Source organism: Rhipicephalus microplus, chromosome 5, assembly GCF_043290135.1.
Source record: "Rhipicephalus microplus isolate Deutch F79 chromosome 5, USDA_Rmic, whole genome shotgun sequence".
In the NCBI taxonomy this organism is placed as follows: domain Eukaryota; kingdom Metazoa; phylum Arthropoda; class Arachnida; order Ixodida; family Ixodidae; genus Rhipicephalus; species Rhipicephalus microplus.
In genome coordinates, this window is record NC_134704.1 from 8121468 (window position 1) to 8148778 (window position 27311).

The following is a 27311-nucleotide window of genomic DNA, read 5'->3' on the forward strand; positions in this document are numbered from 1 at the left end:
TTTTTAAAAGTTCGTTAATCTGAAAAGTTCATTAATGCAGGGTTCGTTTTATTGAGATATCACTGTACAACATAAAGCTCTTCACACCAAAATCATTTTCTGAGAAGTATATATATGTGAACAAGTAAGTCAGGCAGGGAAGAAGTGTTTGCTCAAACTTGCCCAATTGAATTTGACAAGGCACTGTGATCTCCATACAATGCGTGGCTTGCTGCTTAAGACTCGTGCTTGTAACATGCTTTGAAACGTTACATACAACTAGGAGTGTGCGAATATCAAGATTTTCAAATACAAATCAAATACAAATACATTGATTTGAATACGACTCAAATATCGAACAATGAAGAGGTGCAATTTTTCCAACAGTAATCTTTTATTCAATCATATATCTATGTTGGAAACAATACAGTTATTATAGTCAGTTATTCTGCACAAAAATAAAAAAAAATGTCACCATCTATACTTGCCAGAAAGCATAAGACTGTAGTAATTGAGCTTGTCACTGCAATGTCTTGGGTTCAATTTACATGTTGAATAAACCTTTTGTACCTTTTTTTATGTGGTAGCGCTTTACTACATCAAAAAAAAAAAAAAAAAAAAGCTTTCGTACTTGCCATGATCACTAGTGAGCATGAGGCCACTGGTTTGACTGTGTAACACTTATCGCCCGTTTGCTTAAATCTAAACGTTTCTTTCATTCCCTGTCGATGTGCCATAAAGTTCTATGCTTTCGTATTTCCTCCAATACGAACAACTTCACAGCTGCATTTTATATTGACGAAGTCTTTCATATTGACGAGCAAAAATGATTCAAGTTGCAGCTTTCTAAAATTTTTAAAAGGGGTTTTGATGCCTCGACAAACTATCAAAGTTAATTAATTTAAGAAAAAGCACATGAGAAGCTGCTTGGAGCAGGCTTACCAGGCGCGGCGGAGTCTTGTCGCGCAACGTAAACAAAACAAAGCCACCATGCCGGCGATACTCATGTCGATGCAATGCGCTCTCACACTCATGTAGGTTAAGCGAAAATGTTTTGAATCGTGTCTTCATACAAGCAACATGCATAATTTGATTTTTGTAGTATGTCTAATTGTTTTTTACGAAGCTTATGAGAATGTTTTATTGTCAAGAATAACTGACTAATGTACGTACAAAATGGGACCTGCGAAGCTAATTCCGGCAGGGAGCAACGAGAGGTTCAGGGTGACGGCTTCTGGCTTGACTAGGGCTAGGTTCACAACAACTTGCATGCATTGTTTCCTGAAGCTATGGTAAAGCGAACAGTCATATCACAGCCGGCAATAAAGTGCAAGTGTTTGTCACTTGAAGACAAGGCCCAGATTATCGCAGATGCTGAGCCAGATGTTGAAGAGCAAGGATGCTTTAAACAAAGCCGGGACGTCGGCGAAGCATAAAAAGTTGAACGAGCCAGTGCATGAAGTTTTGGATAAGGCAGTCAACATATGGTTCGTGGAGACGCAGGCCAAGAAAATGGCCCATAGCAATGATATTCTGCGGCAGAAAGTGCTGGATTTTGTTAATATGATCGGCATAGACGCATAGACAATTTCAAAGCCAGCGTGGGCTGGCTGAATTGATTCAAGTAACGCCATAGTATCATCGGCAAACTGTTGTGTGGCAAAGCCGCTTCGGCGGATAAAGACGACGCTGCCACTTGGATGTCACCCAGCCTCGGAAGCCTCCTGGAGGACTTGCATCATCGGATATCTACAATGCCGATGAGACTGGATTGTTCTACGAGATGCTTCCAAAAAAGAATCTAGATTTCAAGGGGTAGCGCTGTCAGGCAGGTGAACAGCAAAAAAAAAAAAACTGTGCTAGTGTGTGCCAATATGAACGATCACTGTTGGTCATTGGCAGAAGCGGAAAACCACGCCGCTTCAAGGGAAATCGGCGCCTTCCATAGAGGTACGTAGCTAACAGCCGCACGTGGATGACACTTGCAATTTTCGGAGACTGGGTCCAGGAATTCGATCAGGACATAGGCAGCCAAAAACGAAAGGTTTGTCTGCTTTTGGACAATTGTTCCGCACATGCCATTGAGGATACACAGATCTCCAGAATGTAAAGCCCAAGTTTTTTCCATCGAACTGCACTTCTATTATTCAACCACACGGCCAAGGAGTCATCCAAAGCGTGAAGTGAGCTTACTATTGTAAGTGCCTTATTCAAAGGCTGCTTTTAAACACCCAGTTGAGTCGCGAAATGAAAATCGACATGTTTATGGCACTCCAAATGATTGCTGCTTCATGGAGCACGACAGGAAGTGCCGTTGTTGTGAACTGCTTTCGCCATGCCAGATTCGATTCGCAGTGTGATTGATATGTGGGGTTTAACGTCCCAAAACCACCATATGATTATGAGAGACACCGTAGTGGAGGGCTCCGGAAATTTAGACCACCTGGGGTTCTTTAACGTGCACCCAAATCTGAGCACACGGGCCTACAACATTTCCGCCTCCATCGGAAATGCAGCCGCCGCAGCCGGGATTCGAACCCGGACCTGCGGGTCAGCAGCCGAGTACCTTAGCCACTAGACCACCGCGGCGGGGCTCGATTCGCAGTGTGTTGAGACTTCAGATTCTGATATAGACGCTTGTGATGACAAGACAGATCACGATGAGAATGAAATAATGGATGAAGAAGTCGCTCTCGCATGGGCAGACCTGCAGGAAAGTGATGTGCCGGCCAACGTCCATCTCAGCGAGTTCATGCAAGCAGACTCCTGCTTGGTGATGCAGGAGGAATTAGCAAATGAAGACATCATAAAGAGCGTGCAGGAAGATGGTGTTTCGTCAGATAAAGATGACACATCCGCACAGCATAATTATGTGCTGCCTCCGACTTCACATGTGCTGGACACATTTGACGTCATCAAACGTTGCATTGGAGCGCAAGATGACCACGAAGCGATGACTCTGTTGGCGGCATGCGAAAGTCGTGTTGTACCAATGCTTGGCAGTAAAGCTTTTTTTTTTCCCGTCAGTGAGTCGCGTGACTCAGATAAGCTGTTTTTTTCCCCCTCAAATTGCGACAACGAATATTTTTGCCCGCCCCGTAATTTCGTTGTCGCGGGATTCAACTGTATCAGTTTTGGTTCGAAAGCCCTCAATATTATAGTTTTCTTGCTAATTTTCTCCCCTGTTCTCACCAGTAGAGCCACCAAGAGAAATAGAGGTACCTGGGGCGTTTTTCAACAACACAGCAATACTCGTTACCTCGCTTGCTTCCATTGCTTTTCTCAAGAACCGCGCTCGCCATTCTCTGATCACGAATGCTGTGTTGGGCTGATAGCAGCACGTTCTTGACTGAAATGTACCGGGCGCGCAGCAATAACGCAGAGTAAGTGCGGGAGATAGAGGATTACTGATGTGTCATAGAAAGACACCTCCAATACGGCTTTTGATTAACGAAGCCATAACTCCCAGCAGTGAGGGCACTATTTTGCCACATCGCAACACCTTTCAGCGCACTGGCTGCCGACGGCAGCAAACTGACGTTGGCAAAAGATCGAGATTGCAGCAATGGTGTAACAGAGGGTTGATTGCAGGATGCGCAGCATGAGCACAATGCACGCACGACGGATTTTCAAAGGCGCTGTTGGGAACACAGTGGAACTACACAATAATCTGTCCATCACCTTACGAGCGTCACCGTTAGCAACGGAGAACAATATGTGATGATGCCATTGTAACGTTTTGGAAAGTGCATGACCTTTTCTATGTTTACCGTTGCACAAAAAAACACTTAAGCTCATTCACATGACCATATTCCCCAACATGACATTATTCTGGAATTATGAAGAAAATGTACATACTGAAGTAGCGACACAGCTGACAGACAACTCATCAGGCTTCAACACGTGTGCGTACGCTTGTATGGTGATCCATTAGCGAAAACTGGCATGGCTATACATGAAACGCGTTACTATCCTATGTCAAGCTGAGTGCGACCCTAACTAGTTGCGTGCAGGGCATTGCTCACTCTATCAGCGCTGTGATCTGTAACGTAAATGCGGGCATTTGCCCATGCACAGAGATATATATATTTTTTTGTGCTCACTCAGCACGGGACGGAGCAAAGGTGTGAAGACTATTTTGTCGAGCCAATGCGGCAACGGTGAGTTGCCTTCATTTTAACGAGCGAAACGCACTTGCGATCCAGCGCACAAGGTCGCAACAGTGAACGGCGTAGTCAGTACGCTTGCATGAACCATAACAGCACTAAACCACTAAGCCACGTGTACTGCCGCACAGATGATTTCGACTGATTGAGATGTTTATCCTTGACAAGTTTGTCGTGATGATGTGCTGCCGCATTCGTTGCTAGCCATCATTACGCTCCCGTGAATTTCCATGCAGGCGTCATCGCACTCGCGCCTAAGTCGTAGTAATCACTGCATGAACTACTGAGGCTCTTATCGCAAATCCAAGTTATTCACAGCGACATATGCGAACAAATATTCGTGAACATCGAATATTCTGAATTTCCGAATATGTCCAAATATTCTTATTTCAAAATACAATCAAATCTCCAATCACTTTTTCGCCAGACAGTCAGTTGACAACAAAACTTCCATCATTACATTGCAGCTGGGGAGTTTCCAGTTAGTCTGAGCAATGCAGAGGAATCACACTTTGTCCCCAACAGGTTCTGTCACGTTTGTGATGCTGCACACACACGACAGTAAGTCAAAGTGCTACTAGTGCATAAGTGCTATTGTAGAGGGTGAATACCACAAGGCACACAGCCAATGAGTCCGGAGTAAAAACAATACTGCTGTCACAACCACTGGCCACAAAACAGCAGTCACTGTCAAAGCGATCAAGAATTGCACCCATTCTGTGCCAAATTAGGGTACTGACAGGGTTTAGAATCCTTATGAACAGTTTAAATTTTTCTACGGTAAATACCTTCTCCATAAAAACAACACCCCAACCATTTCAGAGCTTCTCAAATATAGTTTAGGAATAACATTCTATAAATAAGCAACCGAAGCACTACCTCCAATCTGCTCCTCATCTTCTGACTCGATTGCTCATAGCAAATCAGTCGAACCCTGCTACAACGAAACTTTCGAAAAGTTCGTTGTAGTGAAATTGAAAAAATATAGCCGATCTGAACTAGCAAAAAAAAGAAACGTTTATTCTCGAAATTCAAAAAGTGTCTGCTGCTTTTTATTCTATCCCAGCAGCAACACGGCGCGATTCTCACCCATGCATATCGAGGTCATGGTGAAAAGCACGCTGAAACAGTGACTATAACCGCTTTCGTGAAGGAACCAAACAGTTGCATTAGCACGTCAACACCAGCAGCTGTCCGCCGTCAAAACGCCGAGATGGCTGCAGGGTATCCCGAAGCGGTGACTTTTGCCTTATTTTATGCCATTCTTATCATCCATCACTCGCGGCTAGCCAATTTTGTTGATAATGCGGACGAACAGCTGCTCTGATTAGTTACCACACTCGCCAAGCGCGAACAAAATGATAAGCATTGGAATCGGAAAAGGCATCGTTCCGCAGATGCACCCAGCAGCTGCACGAAAAAAACCATGAACTAAGCAACTGAGCTTCAGCTTCGGATCGTCTGCGGCTATACAGTAAACTTAATTTTTAACATTTTGATGCATTTTCAGAAACTGAAAATACATCGACGAAGTCTAAAACACGCGTTGGCACCACCAGAAACCACCGCTTTCAGCAAGCATAGGTATCGCCATCGCTATAATGGCGAAATAATAGTAATAAAATAGAATAGAATAGTAGAAACTATAATAATAAAATAAAGGGGAAATGAAATAGATGCACCCTAATTCTTCACTCAATCGACTTCTTAAGCAAAGCGAGCAATACACTCTACCTTTCTCTGTTCGCACAATCACTCTGCACATGCTCTTTACGATTCTTTCTAGATGCTTGTGTGCAAAACACTAGCATACGCAGGTATGAACTGGGCGTAAACGCTCAGCTAAAGGTGCTTAATGGGTACAGACTACAAACTCTACTCTCGTCCTGATGGTGCACTTCTAGCCAGCGCCTTATTGTTCCAAGCCCGCTTTTTACAGCTTCCAAAAGCTCGTTGCAAGGACTGTTTCAGACGAGCGTCTTCGGACATGTGGACCATGTAGAAAAAAGCATAAGCATGGTGCGTCGAGAAACATGCACTAGTGAAAAAGCAGATGCACACGATCAGACAACCACGGCGGTGAATGACGAAAAAACAAAAAACGCATTGGTCACGCCAGCCAATGGGAAATACAGAACGGTGCACTCGAAAAGCATGATTCATGATAGCCAATCATCGACCTCGATACAACCTTCAGAAAACCCGTGATGGTGGCCATTCTGCTTGTCTGACGCCATTTTGAGATGGTACAAATCACACAAAAAAGAAGCAGCTTCAAAGATAGCTCAAGATGGTGGCACTTGGCCTGCTGCACACTCATGTCACGCGAGGAAGTTCTAACAAATTTCGTTCTTTTTGGAGGCACTACCAAGGTGCTTTTGAGGCTCATTTTATGGCGCTTCCAGTCAAATTTGGCCTTAGTAACTTGAGAGTAGGTGCTCAGAAGTACAAACGCCCCGAAAATAGGTTTCGCAAAAAAAATCTATTTTTTGGCCATTTTTTTTTATTGTTTTAAGAGCTGTGTCTCTACTTAAATCTGTCAGAAAATGCAGTCACCAATGAATATTTAATATTTTAGACTTCGTGGAGACCACCAAAATAGAGAGCTCAAATAGAGCTCAAAGATGCTAAATGAACACAACAGTTTTTTTTTTTTTTTCTCTCAAACCATATGCCATAGAGCCTAGCCCCATCTTTTCTCAGTGTTTGGCATTTAAGGATTTCACAGCGTTGTGCAATGAACAAGAATAAAAGTGTACTATAATACAGAGGTGTCTGTTACAGGAAACAAGAGTGCCGCCAGAGCACCATGAGAAATGTCTGTGCATCAGCGAGAAACTACAAAAGTCTTAATTTTAACACCCATGTACTGTTGAATGAGTTCATTACAAACAGCAAGTATAAATGCACGCAACAGGAGTGAAAGCCGCTCACCTTCGAGTTCAGTATAGATGTTCTCAGTTGTCTGAAAGAGGTCCTCAAAAGTCTGCAGCTGCTTCAGCAGATCTGTCCTCTTCTTAGTCAATTTCGCCATCTCTTCTTGTTTTGATGCATCTGAAAGAAGTGCAACAAGTTACATGTGTAGTGAATGTTTCTAAACAAATAATAATAATTATTGGGGTTTTAACATCTCAAAACCACCATATGAGAAGCCGTGGTTGAGGGCACCAAAAATTTCTACCACCTGGGTTTATTTAAAGTGCATCCAATAGGCTTGTGCAAATATTCAAATTTTTCGAATATTCAAACGAATAATAGGGTATTCGAATTCACTTCGATTCGAATTTAAATTATTGAAAATTTCAAAGTATTCGCAAGGAACGAATAGGTGCATATTCATCCGAATATACCGCCTGTTGAGGTGGTTTCATTGCAGTGTATGAGTGCTGAACCGTGAAAACACCTATCCAAAAGAAATCGGCTTTGCTGCGAAGCCCCCCCCCCCCCTAATAATTTAAAGGGGCCCTGATAATTTAAAGGGGCCCTGCAACACTTCTTGAGCATTGTCAGAAAACGCTGCCGATCGGTAGTCGAGGCTACCAAGGACACGCAATCTAAGCATTATAGCGCAGCATGCGGCATGAGATTCCCAATAAATTCTTAAAGTCAGCCAAAAATTTCTCTCTTCTCTCGACAAATGACTCCACAAGCTCGAAAAGCACACAGGACGTATTTTCTTTCCCCATGCCATTCCTCCCTGCTTAGCTTCCAGCGTTTTTGTCGGGCTGAAAAGAAAGAATGCACTTGCAGCGTGCAAGAAATTTTTGCAACTACACACGTACTGGACGGATTCTAAACATTTTTGCAGTGGTGAGTTCATGAGGCAATAAATAAGCTTCTTTAGTGAATCTATTCCATGGCTACTTGCAAAAGTGTCGCACGACCCCTTTAAATGAAAATATTACTCCCAAACTCATTTATTTTATTAAGCTTAAAAGCTAGTTATGAATGACAGCTTATATGCTCCAAGTATAATAAATTTTTAAATGTTGCGTATTTTAAGGGTTATGACTTGCATCCTGCTGAAGGTCAAATCCTGCTACTACTCAATGTTCTTTCAAATTTCTTCGAACAAAAAAAAAAAACCAGCATTTGAATAGAGGCCCTAATTCAATTTTATTAAAATATTGTGCAGGTTAGTAAGGTCATAATAATTATGCCCATTTTTCTTTATATGACATATATATTATTCGAATTCAATCAAACTTATTCGACCAGAATCACTATTCGCACAAGCCTAGCCTCCAAATCTGAGCACACGAGCCTCAAGCCTTTTCACGTGAAAGTCCATCAAAAATGCAGCCACCGCGGCTGGAATTCGATACTGCGACCTGCGGGTCAGCAGCTGAGTGCTTTAGCCACTAGACCACCGTGGCGGGTGTTTTCAAACCAATCATTCACAGAAAAAAATCCCAGCAGATATGCCTACAGCAAAATCTACGTAACCTGAAATAGCAGATTCGGACTGCCACAGATGATCCTGGCAGAATGATGTGCACTAGGTTCATGCAAATAGTAAGGGGTGTGCGAATATTCAAACTTTTGCATATTGTTGTATTAGTGTTTGTTATTCAACTTGATTTGCACTAGAGTTCTGACTATTCGAGGTAGTCGAACTTGCCGAGCCAAAAGTCATTACCCAATTCACAGAAACTCCTTCAGTTTTTTTGTTTTTTTTATGCTACACCTTTACACAACATTGTGGTAAAGCTGCCTTTCGGACTTTGCTACGGTAGCAAATGCACTGACTCAAGATAACGCTGGTTCCACATAGAGATGCACTGCACCATGTGGGGGTGCTGACACTTCCTGTAAAGTTGTTTGCGCAGCATGGCGTGTGTCTTGCCCAGAAGCCACAATTCAGGTTACAAGTGCCGGGTGGTAGGTGGCGTGTTCGCGAGCGTTGACCACCACTATCATCATCATCATGATATAGCGCCGGCGACGACAAGCCTTGCTAGCGGCGAGCAAGAAATAAGCTGGTCTCTTCTGCGCGTGGCGGTTGCCGCGAACGGTTGTCTATAGCGTGGGTCCCCAGTGTGTGGCACCTCAGATTGCGCGTCGGGGGCCCTCGTGGTAAGTCAAGTGTTGGCGGCGACGCCTTGGGTGTGTTATTGTGTTTGTCATGTTTTGGAATATGGTAATATTGTATAAGGATGTCTTAGCGTGTTGATCACGATTGGTGTTATAATAATTCGACGGACGATATCGTCGTTCTAAAATTAGCACTATAAATGTATGTTGTTGTTTGGGTTGTTCCGGCCGTGTCAATTGTGTCCGTTCACTCCAAGAGCGTGGTGATGGCGCTCGTCATCTCGAGACCCCACAACCATTACAATGACTCCTTCATATTTTTTTTATTATGCTTCAACGCAGGACAATCTAGTAATGCGACAAAGCTGCCTTTAGGCCTACGTTAGAGCTGTGAACAGATTGACTCACGAAAATGCTGGTTCGAACCTACTCGGCAGAAGTGGGGACTTTATTTAATGTTGTTTCAGACAAAAAAAGTCAGATAAAAATTTTCATTTAACTTCGATTTCATTCAAGTTTAAAGCGAAGCTTTGCGGCAGTGCAAATTTTCCCTGTGTAGGTGTTTTCATGGTTTAGCACTCCTTCACTGCAGTGAAACCCCTTTTACGGAGGACAGCGGCTTGATATTTATTTAAGGTGAATTCCATCAGAACAGGAGCACTCAAATGCAGACTGAAAGTTTTCTCTTCAGAGCTGCCGTGTTTCCTTGGTCAAACAGGAGTAAGAGCACTGCCATCCATTGGTAGAGTGTGAGCACTTTAGCTGCGCTGAGAGCAGTCAGGAGCAGTTTATGGTGCTGTCGCTTGAACTGCAGAGTAGGCGCAGGGACGAGTCACGTGACTGAATTTGTCTACACCCGTTGAGCGCAGCGGCAATGGCAACCACGTGCATTTTGACACCACTCTTGCTTGTCGCATTGGTACATTAATATTCTAGATACATTAGCATTTGCACCATTTGTACTAGTGGCGATGACGGCTGGGAAGAGTACGCAGCGACATCCGCAGAACGCGTCATTGCAAAAATGTACTATGCAAGTGTGAATTAGGACAATGGCGAAAACGCGACTGGCACATTTGAAGCATACTTTGCTGCTGTCCTGCAGAGAATGCCGGCGTATCAAATGTTTTTATCACATGGTATATTTCCTCTCACCTGCTCTCCGGAAACATGCCTTAACCAGTGGCAGGTAAAGGGGCCCTGCTCTCTGCACTCTGCCCCAAACTGCACTACCTCTCTACTCCTGTTCTCTCAATGCAATTTGCCGTTAGATAAGTGCTTTCATGGCTTATAACTCCTACACTAAAGTGAAACCACCTTTACAGGGGGGTAACATGCAAACAAACACTGCACACATATTTGTTCATTTCGAATACTTCAAAACTTTTTATAATTTAAGTTCGAATAGAAGCAAATCTGAATAATGAACTATTTGTTCGAATCGTCCCACAAGCTCAGTCCCACCCCCACAGTAAATTCAATTTCCAAGGAATTAAACAACTATAATGCCAGAGCCACTGCTGCGTCCAGTATTCATTATAAGCCCCTTTGTTTCTTTTCACTAAGTGGCAGCTAAAATCATGGTTCTCTTGCATGACCTCTCAATAATACAAAGTAGTGATGCTCGGAAGCTTTCCAAGACTTTAATGGACAAACATAAATTAACAAGCGAGTAGGTTTGTGTTTAGTTGTTCCTCACGGACGGACAGCTATGCCTCACACAGTGGTTCTCCGCCACGAATGTTTTGGAGGACCCCTTCTTGACTAGTGAAAGTGACTGGCGACTCCTTCCAGTGAAAGAAAATTCAAAGGAGGGTTATAAATTGAAATGACATGCAGCGTGAAATAGGTGATTTTTATTTCTTCCTAGCAAAGAATGATCAACATAATTTGCCCCACCAATTCAATTTCAACAGCCTGTCAATAAGTTGCACTGTTTGCAGCCTGAAAAAGTGTGCTCAGGTGCATATGACGCAGAAAACTGCAACAAAAGCTCTACAGCAATCTCATAAAATAGAGAAAGTGTAAGTCAGCTCCACTGCAATGCAATAATACCTTGTAGAGAAACATTTAAAAAAAAAACATGGTAAGGGCTGCTGTGACAGAACATAGTGGGCTTCCAAAAAAAATTCCCCCACCCCCTCTTCAGGGATGCATTTTGTGGATCCTCAAAAATGGCTTGTACCTTGGACCCCATTTAAGAATCACTTGTCTAGTATGTTTCTACAGGACTGCTTGTATATTTCCTGAAGGAGACGTTTCTGAGGGTCATAGTGAGGGTTCCTCTATATGCAACCCCAAAGGATTGATTTCTTTCATAGCAAGTTCCCAATCTTCAGGCATTCTTATATCAAACTAAGGATTGCCAAAAGTTATTTAGGGGGGCAGTAAAGCGAACAAAAATATTTTTTCTCACAGCAGGGGTGGAAGCGGGCTTCAGTCTCTTGGAGCAGCTTTGGAAGAAGGATCGATGCGGTTTTGGAGCAGCTTTGGAGCAATAAAAGGGAGTTTTAGAGCAGCTATGGAGCAAAAAAAGGTGTGTTTTGAGGCACACCTTTTTTTGACACATAAGTGCCGAGCGATCGCCGAGCACAGCATGCGCTCAGTGGTTGCTCGGAAATGGTGCAATCGAGTTTTTTGCCATATAAACTGAAAAAAATTATTAATAATCATAAAAAGCATTGTCACCGGCATAGCGATGACTGCAATAGCAACAATTTGTTATGTTGTATTAGTTATGCCGCACACATTCCTTTCTTTCTATTTTTTGTTACTGCGCCATTATGCATCTAACGCTGCCTTGCGCAAACCGTGCCAGACGCAGAATTTTATATGGAAGCGGTTGCATCCTTAGCCACGCATATTGCTCCGTCGATAATAAAACTCTAGACTAAATCTGGCATTGCACGTTCAAATTGCCGTTTAGGCACGGCGTGGCGCAGCAGGTCAGATTAGCACAGCATGGCACGATTGGGGCAGCACTTCCACCCCTGTCATAGGTACAGATGCAATGCTAATACTAAAGGTGGCATGCCCACACACAGAACTGCTCGAATTCAATGCACGCGTAAGCGTTTAATGTCCTGACTGTAACAACACCTACTACGGCTGTGTTACACGCCATTGATTTGCCGTGAATACTTGCCGTTATAAAAAAGGAAAGGCACTTCATAATTGGGAAGGGCCGTCTTGTGCAATTTGGGCGTAAATCGCAGGATGTACTGGAAACCATCCACTCCCTCAGTGTTCTCCTGGATCTGCAGGTTCTACAAGCACAGAAAATAATTAAGAAGGTCAGGTTGGCCCTTTCAGTCTGTGGGTACCTGAATTATTCATTTGAAAAACATGCACTGTGTTCCTATATTTGCAGTCTGCTTGATGAAAAGTGATGTTACTGTAAGCGGAAGCATCAGTAAACAAAATGCTCACGACATGTCACTGCATCCCATCCATGTGCATGCTTGCAATCAACCAGGGGAGATGAAATTTTTTAAAATATATGAAATGCGACATATATATTGCTAAGCAGTGACAATCATGAGCACGAAAGACTAGAGAAGGTGCGAGAAAATTTTGGACTAGTTGCTTTGAGTTGCCTCTGAGATTGCACAACTTACTAATGTACCCTAATTCGGCACTTAAGGTCACTGCGTTGAAAATACATAAAATGCAGTGGAAGTCCCGATCACACGACCGTTACGGGATCACACAAAGCCATCGTGTGATGAAAAAACTAAAAATACAGGCTGTGAAACTTAGCCTTGCACGCAAAACGGGTACAAACCATATGAATAAGCCCACGACACGACCTCGTGCTGTTGCAAGGAAGGTAGCTTTAAGTTATTCTTGCCAATGGCAGCACTACGATCTCCTGGAGTGAGCATCGGGCCAATGGCAAGGCGAGCTGGGGCACCATGACAGCCACAACCAATCAGGGGCCTCGAAACAATCTTCAGACATTTGCTTTTAGTGCACTTGTTTTTAAAGGGAGGAGCCAGCTGAGGCATGAATTTTGAACATGGAGAAATGCTCTTTCCAATGAGCTCAAGAAGCCAGCTCCTGGCCAAACCATCACAAAGCTATAACTTTTTGAAAATTCCTGTTTTCTCACGATTTTCAGAATAACTTTCGCTAGAGGATGAAACAAATTTTTCGACGAACTTCTGCATAGTTAGTTTTCAAGGGAGATATTTTGGAATCAAACAAAAAAAAAGTTCCAGGAACTGGAAGCTTGATTTTCAAAAAAATACAGTAGACTCCCAATAAACAAAACATTCTTAAATGAAATTGCTGTTTAAATAAAACAACTGCCACTAATATGTTTGGTTTCCTACTTGAATATTGTACCCCTGTTTATCTCTCAGTAAACGAAACTCCTCTTAAAAGAAACACATTTACCTTGTCCCTTCAGGTTTCATTTAAAAGGAGTCTACCGTAGCTTTTTCAGCCATTTCTCGCAATACGAAAACCACCTCCCCCCTTAGGTAGACTATTGTTGAAACAGGGGTCCCGAAACCTCGTACTGCTACTTTTGTTCCAAGAAAGTGGTTATTTTGAAAGTGCTTATTTTGATATAAAATTACGCTTAAGGAATCCGCATTGGGTTAGTGCACTTCAGATTAACCGCCTCAAGCAAAGGTCTCACGTCACTGTTACTGTGCACAATGTAACCCGGCTTTACTGTGCGGTCGCCAACACTAGTAGCAGCAGAATTAAAGCAGTGGGAGCCACAGCAGCAGCAATGGTTCCTGCCATAGACTGCGAGATGGCCGACATGCTTGGTTCAACTGGGCCCAGCTAGATGGCACGACTTTTCCATTTTAACCAGGCAAAAATTGAACTTTTGAACCACTAACGCCATTTTCTTTTTTCCGTAAATCAAACAGAAACAAACAAGCAGCCTTTCATTACATCTATTGATGCACGTATGGTTCTTTATTTAGTGCAGCTACTTTGATTACCAGTGATTAATTGTAGGCTGTAACTCTGATGTCAACGGCATCATTTTGAAAATGTCCTACTCCGGCACATGTGTTCTCATGCATTTACATTAATTTCTCAGCAAGTAGGGCACTGCTGTTGATAATATTGTCGTTTTAGTCATTGTCATACACTCAGCTTTCACTCTCTTGTAAATTATTGTTTGTGTTTGGTGTCCCTTTTAAGACACGATTGCATGTTTCATGCTGAGTGCCAGCAGCCACCATGTGGTCAGAGCCTCGCAGCCACTGGTGCCAGTGCAAAGGCTACTACTCCGTAGCCTAGGCAACTGCCCTTACTCACTCAGCAAGCCCGCACAGCGCTGCCGAGGTCTCCTTTTCTTTTACTTTTTTCCTCTCTGTCCCTTGATTGATTACTCCTTTGCCCTCTTCCTTCCTCGTCTTACGTAACGACCTCGTTGCTATACCCCCAGCTGCACACTCACTGCGTGCTTGCTAACAACTTCATCAAAAATGTTTTGCCGCGGCAACCACATTATAAACGGTTTTTCACCTTCGAGGACTGTACAATAAGCGGCATTACATGGACTATCATGGGAAGATAAACGAGAGTCGAAAGAGACCAAATTGTAACCGCTCCTTCCTATAAGCAGCTATGTTATCGGTGTTCTACACTGTACATCGTGGTTGGATGGTACAGCTCAGTGTAATTACCGAGGTCAGGGAAAACTCTGAAGCTGCTGTCGGTGCCAAGAATTTGGTTACCTGCTTCAAATGCATTAATATGCTGCAGATTAGCCAAAAGATGGGCCATGGTAGCTAGACAAGAGACACATTCCTCTAATATTTGATCAAACAGTAGACAATCTTGACCACTGCGTGCATTTCCAATCAGGCATGCTTACTTGCACTACTGCGCATCCTTTGCTGATAGGCACTTGGTACTGGTTTACATTTCCTTCAAAGTGCGGAACTTCCTTGACAGATGGGTCAGGAGAGATCACCTGAAGTGTCAGCACGCCAGTCATATTCATCGCTGTGCTGTTGCCAAATCGGTCCTGAAACAGTAAGTAGTTTAAATACACATGCATAGCACACAGAGAAAAAATATTATACAGCTACAAGCACTAGTACAAACTTATATCTTCTCATAATTGAAAATTTGGTTGAAGCACGCTAAATACAGACGGACAGAAGAGGCTGTCCTCGTCAGAGGCTGTCCTTGTCAGCCTCTTCTGTCCGTCTGTTTTTAGTGCGCTTCAAACAAATTTTCAATTATGAACATAATCCAACTGGCCCAACTTGCCTAACAGCAAGATGGCAAGTTGGGCCAGTTGGATTATGAACATTACACAAATGACATCAAGCTCATTTGAAGGAAAGAAGTAGCTCATTTTTCTTTGTCAGACACAATATTAGTGAGACTTAACAGAAAATAATGCTAAGAAAAGTATAAAGGATGTTATTAGAAGTAATCGTCATGTACATGTGTAGAAAGAAAAGTGGCCAAAAAGATAACTTGCCGTGGGCAGGAACCGACCCTGCAACCTTTCAATAACGCGTCAGATGCTCTATCTACTGAGCTACCACGGCGTCCACTTTTCTTTTTTCCCATTTACATTACAATTACTTTGAATAACATACCCTGTACTTTCCTTGGCATAATTGTCTGGTACATCACACTAATACCGTGTCACAATTTTTTCCATGATTCGGATGTCTACCAATTTGCTTTTTCGGAATTCCCCGACTTTTTCGGGTTTTCCATGATGATTTAAAACAAATTCCAAGACCGTTACGTCTGCTTAAAAAACTCAGTGCACTGAAAAGAGATCTAAGAGTGGTAAAAAAAATCAGGCAATCCTACAGAATGCGTAAATAAATGTACTGCACGCGTTCAGAATGTTCTGAGCGCGTACGGTAAATTTGAAAAAAAAAAAATTATATCTGGCCAAAATAGTACTTACGAGCCAGCAAAGTTGGCTGTTTGGCAGAATGCATACACATGAGCTAAAATTAACCGCAGCTGAAAGTTTGAAGGAGCCCACAATATTTCAGCAAAGCAGCTGCAAGAAAATGTAGAAGTGGCACCATCTCGCGGCATCTGTGTAAAAGGAAGACGCCTGAGCCCGGCTGCTTTCGCCACTGGAGTATACTATATAGTTCGCTATAATAGTTACAGCCCAGACCGCTTAAGGATGTGGATTGAATTAGATTAGATTGACCTGTATTTATTAATTTTACTATTTAGAATGTTGACTGGGTTGAATCTTATGCATCCCCACCTAAATTGTACACCTCTAGTATATACCTTTCAGCAAAAAAAAATAACTATATACTACTCGTGTATTCTCTGTGCCTTGCATTGACAATGACTAACAATGTTGCAATAATGAAGCCGCACCGCACACTTTTCTTTCTTTTTTCTACGACGAGCACATGCATGTTGATGTTTTATTTCTCTGGGCTCTGACGCCTAGAGTTCGACAAAGTCCTCAGATGCCTGCAATGAAAGCTAGGAGTAGTGTTGAAATTGATGGCATTCAAATATGTGCTGGCAAGAAGGAATCTGCCTGGTCACGCCAGCTCCCTCAATTCCACAGATTTATCACAGATGCAGGCGGGTTACCTTCGTTTGTGTACTCTTCTATGGATATAACGCTAAAATCTAATCACAGATTTAATAAGACCGTCTCAAGAAACTAAAACGAGAAATTTAGATGAAGCTACCAAACTATACCTTTGAAACGCAAGCTACTAGCAATAAGTGCCTAGCTGAGGACATTTGCTGTTGCATTGCCAATAATAATAATAAAAGGCATCACACAGCCAGGCAAGCCTCTGCTAATGGCAGTGCTATCCAAACCAGAAGGCCTTCAAGCCGAGCTGAAATCATCGTCAAGACAAATAAGCACAAATTTATTGACGTGTGTGATGTTTTGGTTGGAAAGTCAGATATACTGTGTGATATTTAGAAGCAACAGACATCAAAACAGTGAAGGTACCAACATGGAAGTTAAAAAACGCTTTAGACAATGTGAAAGAAAAGTTGCCGAGCAAAATTCCTATGGTCCGTTTACGTTTTAAGGTTTAGGCTGCCACAACCACTAATTTCAAGAAAAAAGTTGAACAACACGAACATACTGTCAGGAAACAATGCGTGACCTCCTATGCCCTCACTAAACAGGTAGAATCTACAGGCCACCAAACTGACTGGTCAAGTGCGCATGCTCTGGCCAAAGAAAATCTTGTATCTGCATGCACCTGGAATAGCAGCACATGCCGACCACTGCACATATGCTGAACAGGAGTGATGAGATGCTTCCAACAATGTACTTCCAGTGCTTATGTCCCACACTTAAATACCCTGTGCCTTTCTTATGACTATTATCGTGAACAAGGCTCCCATAGTGAGTGCCGAAACATCAGAAAACTTTATAATCTTTTGGTAGGTGTATCCTTCCGTGTCTACACTAAGAAGCAATCGTTGCGCACTGCTTTTTATTTTTTCATGCATATTGTCACGTGCATCCTGCGAGAAAGACGAAGGCAACAGTGCATACGCGCATCTGCACGCTTTTATGCAGAACGCAACAACGAGAAAGACGAGGAACTCTCTGGCGCACGGAAAATAAAAAGACCGCCCCGCTGCTGCTTTCTCAGCGTCTTCAAATACGACCTCTGTCTTCACGTCGCGACACTGGTGGAGGTGCTGGGGCCTGCAACCCGATGCAGGAAAGAGTTGTTCGGACCCTCAACATCTTGTTACAACTCCAGTACACCGATTCAGCCAGCGCCTACTAGACCTAAGTCCAGAACTCTTGACTGCATCTCCTCTTACCAACATGGTGGCCCCTTCAACGTCTGCAAATCTTCCTCCAGCCCAGACGACTCCTCCTTACCAGGTAACTTTTGAGACACCTCATGTTCTCGAAGTCTTCCGTGGAGAACCGTATGAAGATGTCGATGACTGGCTCGACCAGTTCGAGCTGACCGCTGTGGTGAATCGTTGGAGCATGCAAGAGAGACTTGGCCGTGCCTACTTCGCAATGGAAAATAGCGCTCGCACATGGTATGAGAACAGGGAGCCTACTTTCCAAACCGGAGACAATTTTTGCCTAAAGCTTCTTGAGACGTTCCTGAGTGTGGACCGACAGGATCTCACACAACAAATGATTGAAGCCTGCATGCAAAAGCGTCACTATGTTCGCTGAGGATATGGCCCGTCTATTTTGCCGCGCTGACCCTGACATGCCCGAGGCAAGGAAAGTTCGTCACCTGATGCGGGGAGCTAAGGAACCGCTTTTCGCCGGCCTTGTACGAAATCGCTTTTCGCCGGCCTTGTACGAAATCCGCCAACAACAGTGGATGAATTTATCAAAGATGCGACTGTCGTTGAGCGGGCGCTCCAGCAACGATGCCGCCACATTGACCGCCTGCACGAGCAAATGCTTGTTGGTGCCGCAGCTCAAAACGCTGCCGTATCCGAAAGCTCTCTACGGCAAATGATTCGAAAGATCCTGCAGGACAAGCTGCGGGCCTTCGGCCTTCCGTCTACCGAGCCTCCAGTTGCTTCTGTTGCCGAAATAGTGCGCCACGAACTATGGCAAGCCTTTCTATCACCGGTGCCACCACCTGAACCACGTACATTGACCTATGCTAATGCCGTCCACCCAGAAGAAGCACCCTTTCAGCCACCGCCCGTTACCTTGCCTTCGTGGCAGCGGGAACCTGTGCGGCGACCACCAGTACACCGGACCGACTTGTGGCGCACTGCCGACCGTCGGCCCCTTTGTTTCCACTGTGGCGAACCAGGCCACATTTCGCGCTACTGCCGTCATCGAGAAGCCCGGTTGGAAACATTTCTCATCCCGCTTCATTTCATTTTGAAGACCCTCGTGACCATGGTGCTGATCACCTGTCGACCAACCAAGCGTCTTCATCAAGTCGTCGCTGGTGGTCTCCCTCACTTGTACAAAGTCACACTTCCCCGAATCACCAAATCTACGCTGACGCCGTCAGAAACCGCTCCCCAAGCTCGTGCCAGGGAAACTAACTGCTGCGACCTGCGGGGGCAAGGTTGCCAATCGCCGAGACGCCAAAAAGACCCCCTTGCCTTTACACTAAGACGACATGAAGACGGTGATGACGAAGACGACGACAACCACAAGTACTAATGCCAATGACTTTGTACGTGCCGACCTTAGCGTTGTTATAGACGGACACTACGTAACAGCACTGGTTCACACTGGTGCTGACTTCTCTATTATGCAACAAGAGCTCGCCGACCGTCTTAAGAAGGTCAAGATGCCGTGGAGTGAGCCGAGCATAAGAAGTGCTGGTGGACAGATAATGACACCAACCCGTAAATGCACCGCTCGGCTCGTAATTGGTGATTCGAGCTTTATCACCACACTTGTCATTTTACCAGACTGTTGTAAAAGAGCTGATTTTGGATATGGATTTTCTGTGAGAGTATGGTGCTGTCATCAATATTCCAGAACGTATCGTCACCTTTTCCACCTATCCTTACGTCGACGCCACCACTGAAGAACAACTGCAACGTTTACGTGTAGCCGATGATGCGATGCTCCTGCCGAGATCTTGCTGCCTTGTGTCGGTGTTATGTGAACGGCTGTGCTGTAATGAGGTGATAGCGGAGCGAATAGACACGCTATTGCTTACGCAAGGTGTTTCAATAGCGATAGGCGTTCTGGCACTAACTGATGGGCGGGCAGAAGTACTTCTCACCAACTTAAGCAACGAGCGCCATCACATCCAGAAGGGCACCGCAATTGCCTACTACGACGACGTGGACCAAGCCAGAGATTGCTTCGCTTTGCAACCGGACGAGGCGACCATCCCAGCCACGACACCTTTGTCTGTCAACATTTGCTCAACCCTGTCAGCCTCGGATAAACAGCGCCTACTAGAGCTGATACACCAGTTCAAAAATTGTTTTTCGTGCACGTCGAAAGTCAAGCAAACACCACTGACCCGGCACCGAATCATCGTTGAAGAAAATACGAGACCGATCCGTCAAAACCCATACCGTGTGGCTCCGAAAGAACGTGAGGAGATCCAAAAGCAAGTTCAGAAGATGCTCCAAGATGACGTAATACAGCCTTCCAAGAGTCCCTGGGCATCCCCCGTGGTATTGGTTAAAAAGAAAAACGGCAGCTTGTGTTTCTGTATAGATTACCGCAAGTTAAACCAAGTCACGAAGAAAGACGTCTACCCACTGCCACGCATGAATGACTCTCTTGATCGGCTGCGGCATGCACGCTATTTCTCATCGATGGACTTGCGAAGTGGCTATTGGCGAATAGAGGTCGACAAGAGAGACCGTGAGAAAACTGCCTTCATGACGCCCGACAGTCTTTATGAATTTAAAGTGCTTCCATTCGGGTTATGCTCAGCACCAGCCACTTTTCAGCGTTTAATGGACACTGTGCTATCAGGACTGAAGTGGCAGACATGCTTGGTCTATCTAGACGATGTTATTGTCTTTTCAGCTACATTCGAGGAACACCTAAGTCGATTATTCGCAGTTCTACAAGCTATACGTTCGGCTGGCCTGACTTTAAAACCAGAGACGTGCCATTTTGGTTTTAGCGAACTTTGCTTCCTAGACCACGTGGTCAGCCACGAAGGTGTTCGAGCTGACCCGGGCAAAATCGACACTGTTGCAAAGTTCTCGCACCGCATGACAAAAGAGCAGTGAGACGCCTCTTAGGCTTCTGCGCTTATTACCGACGATTCATCACCAACTTTTCGTCTATTGAGGCGCTTTTGACGCGGCTCACACAAGAGGATGTCCTCTTTCTTTGGGGCAAAAAGGAACAAACTGCATTCAACGAATTACGCCAACGCCTCTGAACCCCTCCGGTTCTTGCCCACTTTGACCAGGAAGTGCCAGCAGCACTTCACACCGACGCAAGATATGTAGCCCTGGGCACCATACTAATACAATGGCAAAATAACTCGGAGAAAGTGATAGCCTATGCCAGCACAGCTCTCTCTAGCACGGACGAGAACTACTCGACTACCGAGAAAGAGTGCCTCGCCGTGGTCTGGGCGGTTCTCAAATTTCGACTGTATCTGTACAGCCGCTTATTCAAGGTCGTCAGCGATCACCACTTGCTTTGCTGGCTCACTAACTTGAAAGACCCATCCAACCGTTTAGCACACTGGAGCCTTAGGCTTCAAGAGTTTTATATGACCATAATTTATAAATCAGAGAAGCACACTGACGCTGACTGCCTCTCACGGTCACCCGCCAAGCCTGCCGCTATTAATGACGAGTCTATGGACGCCTGATTCTTGAGAGTCATCAACGCGGCCACTATTTCACAAGAGCATCGCAGTGACCCTGACCTGCTTTCGCTTATCGACTTCTTAGAAGGACGACGTGAAGACGTGCCGCAAGTTTTTGCGAGAGGATTGCCATCTTTTTGTTTAAGGAACGACGTCCTATACAAGAAAACTTTTCTCCCACCGGCAGCCCATACTTGCTTGTCCTCCCTGCATCACTGCGAAAAAGATTCTGGATGCCTGCCATTCTGAAGTCACCTCCGGTCATCTCGTCTACACTCGAACATTGTCCCGTCTGGAAAACAGTTACTACTGGCCGAACCTACCTGCTGCTGTAAAACATCACGTCCAAACCTGTGCCGTCTGTCAAAGATGCAAAGCACCCCCCGGCAGGCCGCCAGGCTTATCACATTCCGTCCAAGTACCAGCAAAGCCATTCGCCCAAATCGAAATGAATTTCCTGGGCCTATTCCCAACTTCTACCACATGGATCATTGTCGCCACCGATTACTTGTCTCGTTACACAGAAACTAAAACCATGCCGAGGGCCACAGCAGCAGAAGCGGCTCATTTCTTCATAAAAAACGTCGTCCTTCAGCACAGTGCTCCAACAGTCCTCATCACGGATAGAGGAACTGCGTTCATGGCAGAACTTCTGGAGTCGGTTCTCAGGCTCAGCGGTACAGCTCACTGGAGAACAACGGCGTATCATCCACAAACGAACGAACTGACAGAGCGACTTAAGAAGACCCTCGCAGACATGCTCTGCACGTATGTCAACACAGAACACATGAACTGGGATGAAATCCTGCCTTATGTGACCTTCGCCTATAATACCGCCCGGCAGCAAACTACCGAAATGACGCCGTTTAGTTTAACACACGGGCGCGAAGTCACTACAACGTTGGACGCTATGGTGCCGCACGAGTGTGACGACACTCATGCTGACGCCGAAGATTTTGGCCAGCGCGCCGAAGAAGCCCAACAGCTAACCCGCTTGAGTATTTGTCACCAGCAACACAAAAATGCGAAACGGTACGACCTTGGACATAAATTAGTAACCTACACACCAGGCGACAAGGTATGGGTCTAGATCCCAATACGTCGAAGCGGACTTTCAGAGAAGCTATTATGACGATAAACTCGCCCTATATCGAGTCACCCGACGATTGAACGACATCAGCTACGAAGTTATTCACGACGGCGATTGCAGTTCCCCTTATCCAGATGAAACCCTACTTGTCCAGCTAACTCTCGTTTGTCCTGTGGGTGCCGGTGCATATGTGCGTTTTTATAAGTAGAGTGCTTTGGCTGCGCATCGAGACGATGCCATTTTTGGAGGGAGGCAAATGTCCTGTGCGTCCTGCAAGAAAGACGAAGGCGACAGTGCATACGCGTCTGCACGCTTTTATGCAGAACGCAACGAGAAAGACGAGGGAATCTCTGGCGCGCGGTAAATAAAAAGACCAACCCGCTGCTGCTTTCTAAGCGTCTTCAAATACGAACTCTGTCTTCACGTCGCGACAATATTCTTGCTCTTCACTGTAGATGCAGCTGAAGAAGTGGCTTTTTACAACACTTTGACAAATGTAATGTCTATCTTTGTGACGACCGCACAGACTGCCGTCAGTTTACGTGACCCGGCCAGATTTTTTCAAAACTTCCCCAACCTTTCCAGGTTTCCCAGGTTGGTAGGCGCTCTGTTATTTCATAGTAAGGGTCTCGTTGGTTCCGGCAGACTTAGTGCCTTTGGGTATACAAGGGATTATCGGTCAGCTGCAAGCTCGTAATAAGTTAGCGTGCTATGTGACACCAAACCGGTGTTGTCGCTGACCGACACTCCCACGTTTAATGCACATATATACCCCACAAAGTGGACGGGGGCATGGCTTCCATGGTAGCTCAGTTGGTAGAGCATTGAATGCGTTACAGTTTAACCCCTTTATAAGAGGCAGGCTCCGGGCAGGAATTCTTGTCTCTTATATGAGATGTCTCTTATAAGTAGGGTGTCTTGTATGCATTTTCTTATGAACCTGTATTTTACTGTAGGGCTGGTGGCTCTTATACCCATTTGTCTCTTATATCAGTGTCTCATATAAAGAGGTTCAACTGTATTCGAAGGCCGGAAGTTCAGTCTGTGCCCATGGCAAGTTGTCTTTTCGTCTACTTTTCTTTCTTTACATATATACATTACAATAACTTCTAGCAACATTCCCTACACTTTCCTTGGCATGATTGTCTGTTAGATTTGATTAATTAAGCTTTGGAGCATTAGAAAAGAACTTAATAATTAAAATCGTGAGCTTTCACAGGCCTTGTAATGCAATGCTGTGTCAGTGTTGACCGTCTAGTTGTGTATGTGCGTTTGTGCACTGTGTAAGCATTTTTGATGCTCATGCTGCCGTAAATATACACAAACCTGCCACCACCAAATTAAACACCCCCTAGCCTTTGATCAGATCTATTTTATGCAGTCTTTCATAGTTTTTCCGGAAGACTTGCCTTGCATGGCTTTTCCACCCAATCCAGTAGTTACACATGTTACTTTTGCGTCCTGTGTGGCTTCGATTTCACTTGATAAGGCTGGATGACTAACGTGCAAAGCAATACAGTTCAGGATAGATGTTTTCTTCCAACTTTCCAATGTCACTGGAATTGTTAAAGCATTGCTACCCTTATCTTCCAATGTGTTCATATTAGTCCTCATAATGATGAGTTTCTTTTAAAGGGCCAGTAAACCCGCTCCTACTTTTTTTTTTTACACCCCTCATACAAGCTCGGCAATTAGTAGATTAGACCGCAGCGATCACGTTTTCTGACTGTTACAGCGCTGCGCGCCGCGCGGAGCCTCTATTTCAAAAAACAATTCTTGCGCATCTTTCCTACGCCTGACCGACACCCTTGCAAGCGCATCGACGTCAACTTGGCGATCGGCGACGTGACGTAGCACACAGCTCGCCGATTGGTCTAAATCAGGTGTGGAAAAACAGAAGTTAAGTCAACGGCAGTTCCTGTTCCCACATACAGCTACGAAACTGTCCCTTGTTTCATGGCACTGCGGTGAAAGAACCAGCCTCGCAGTTGTCGCGTGCACGTGTACACTCCTCGCTCAACTACAGCACCTGTGCGCACGTGCGAACGTACTTCACTCTTGACAAGAGCAACACTGGTAAAAAGCGTTGCTCAGTCGTCGGATGAAAATCGAGCAACTGGGCAGCGAAGAAGCATCGACACCGGATGCCTCACGATGGGACTCTGCACGCTGCATGGCTGAAGCGAATCGACCATCCAGCGACGTACGTGGGGGCCTGATCGTTTGTGGCCGACACTTCGCACCTGATGCTTACACGGTTGACCCACGGCTGGTGCGGCAAACGATAAACAAACAACCACGCTTCTCAGCAAGCGGAAGTGCGTTGCGACTAATCGAATTCACCAATGATGTCAATCACTGACGTAGTGTCACGTTGCCAAAGTGGGTGGAGTCACGACGATGGGCTACACCTTCCCTTTCATGAAAGAGAGAAAGGGGCGAGCCCACGTAAAAATTTGAAACCAGCTTAGACCGATGTTCAAACTCCTGTAACTTTCATAATATAGCACATATTCGCAAAATTCTTGCGGCAGCATGTTCGCAAAGAAAAACTGCACATATATCGCCTTTTAAAAATTTCTGGACCTCAGGGCTGTTTACTGGCTCTTTAAGTCGATTAGATGCTGCTGTCTTTCTTTGCTGCTGCTCCTAAAGTAGTTACAAAAGTAAACAAGAAAAGCAGCTCCTGCAAGGCTAACGGCACTGGTTTCAGCATGGTCATCACATTGTAACCTGCTGGGCATATGATGTCATTTTAAGGAAAAACGCTGGTTTTAAAACTCCACCTCCTTTTTTATATTCTTGATAGATTTTGTAGAAACTTGGTGAGCTGATGTCTCATTTGTGGTGGTGCTAGTTATAGAGGGAATAAACAGTGGCTAGAAAGGCCCTACTTATCAGGCATTTCAGTGCTCGCATGAGTGAGCTTGATACCTATCAAGGAGCCCCCTGACATACATCAAGTTTCACTTGCAAATTTGTGTCACGACGAGTGTCGACAATACAATGCAGCAAAGTTCTGAAGAAGTTATGGCAGTCTTGCACGGTTGCTATACAAAGGAATGTTTAGAAACAACATTGTAGAACACAAATGCTGTGGCACAAGCAGACGACTCGTCTAGCTTTACCTGATGTATGTTCATGCGATGTGAAATCATACGAAAATCGCTGCTGCTTCACTGAAACAAGCAGACTGTTCCAACCTGTGTGCAGCATGTTGCCTCAAGCTATCACTAGTAGGGCGCTTGCTGCATCATATGCAGGCATTTGGCGTGAGGGTGTTCTGTCATCCGTTCCTGACTGCGATGATGAGTGATGATGAGCTGCTCATGTTTCTGAAAGCAATGCATTTGTGTGGCGCATTTGGTGATCTTACGCAAGGGGCTGCGGTGAGGGGTGGTGGTGTAGCGTGTTTCGGTTGTCACCTTTTAATGTGGCTTACAAATGAAGTTAACTGAAGGCTTTATGGAAGAAATAAGGCGCAAACGAAAAGAACACAAGAAGAGGCATTGAAGAACGCCTAATCTTGTGTTCGTATCGTTAGTGCCTTATTCCTCCCATTAGAGATGCACCAACTAGCCCAACAAAAAGCTCTACTTAACTGAAGGCCACTGTGAGGCTATAAAATTCTTAAGATGCACTTACTGTGAGATCCAACTTGAGGTACTTGAGCAGATTCCGACAGGAGGATTTGGATTGGTTAGAAACAGAAGGTATGACAGGGTCCTGCTGGGGTGCCAGCTTCACGGGGATATCCGGCACAACTGTTAGTGATATCTATGAGAACGAGAACATCCTTGTCATGTACCTCACAGCCAAATGTGGCACCAAGAGCAGAAAGATGTTACCAATATAATCACATGTGCACTTTGCCAAGGACTTAAATTGACAGCTTTCAGAATTTTCAATCTTCACTCAGTACTACAATTCCAAATATCCAGAAAAAAATACAGCTGTAAAAAGTGCTCTAAAAATTAAAAGCACAAAATATAATCTGGCCTCAGAGTATTGATTGATTTGTGGGGTTTAACGTCCCAAAACCACCATATGATTATGAGAGACGCCGTAGTGGAGGACTCCGGAAATTTTGACCACCTGGGGTTCTTTAACGTGCAACCAAATCTGAGCACACGGGCCTACGACATTTCCGCGTCCATCAGAAATGCAGCCGCCGCAGCCGGGATTTGAACCCGCGACCTGCTGGTCAGCAGCCGAGTACCTTAGCCACTAGACCACCGCGGAGGGGCGGCCTCAGAGTATTCTACAGTAGCACTACAAGAGCAGAATAATTCCAATTTAAAAAGGCCCTGATGGTCCTTTTATGCAAGTAATCATACAACATTCAAGAGCTACCACTATGACAGCTATCTGCTGGAAGCTGCCAACTGCAGCCATCGAGTGTCATTTTGTATTCTCTTTTCGCTTTGATTTATTAGTAGTACTAATTATGAAGTGCTCGAACCATTATAAACAATATTTGTTCCAATTGATCTGGAAAAATTGACTGAGATGAGTGTGGCACATCAAATCAAATCAAATGCCAGGGCAACATTGCCCAACTGTGGCATGCATCATAGAAAAGCTGAGTGAAACCAGCAATAATATGATACATAGCAATTCGCAGATTTGACACCTTAAAATAAATGAGACACTTTGTACAGATAACTTAAGGATGACCACTAATGATAACAAGAACTTCCTCTGCTAGCTCAATGCATTTGTGCAAAAGTGGCAATACCATTCCAAGATCATTTTAAATACCGAGTATTGATATGTGGGGTTTAA

The 27311-nt window shown here is 44.6% G+C and overlaps 1 protein-coding gene across 1 annotated transcript in view; it reads right to left on the minus strand.

Annotated features, from left to right (window-relative positions):
• Window positions 1-27311, minus strand: part of LOC119175053 (structural maintenance of chromosomes flexible hinge domain-containing protein 1) — a 274681-nt gene that overhangs the window by 39339 nt on the left and 208031 nt on the right. The window contains exons 37-40 of the mRNA XM_037426232.2: window positions 26172-26303; window positions 15025-15177; window positions 12325-12445; window positions 7080-7199 (exon numbers count right to left, since the gene is read on the minus strand). Of these exons, the coding sequence (XP_037282129.2) occupies window positions 7080-7199; window positions 12325-12445; window positions 15025-15177; window positions 26172-26303 (526 nt within the window). The remainder of the gene's footprint in view (window positions 1-7079; window positions 7200-12324; window positions 12446-15024; window positions 15178-26171; window positions 26304-27311) is intronic.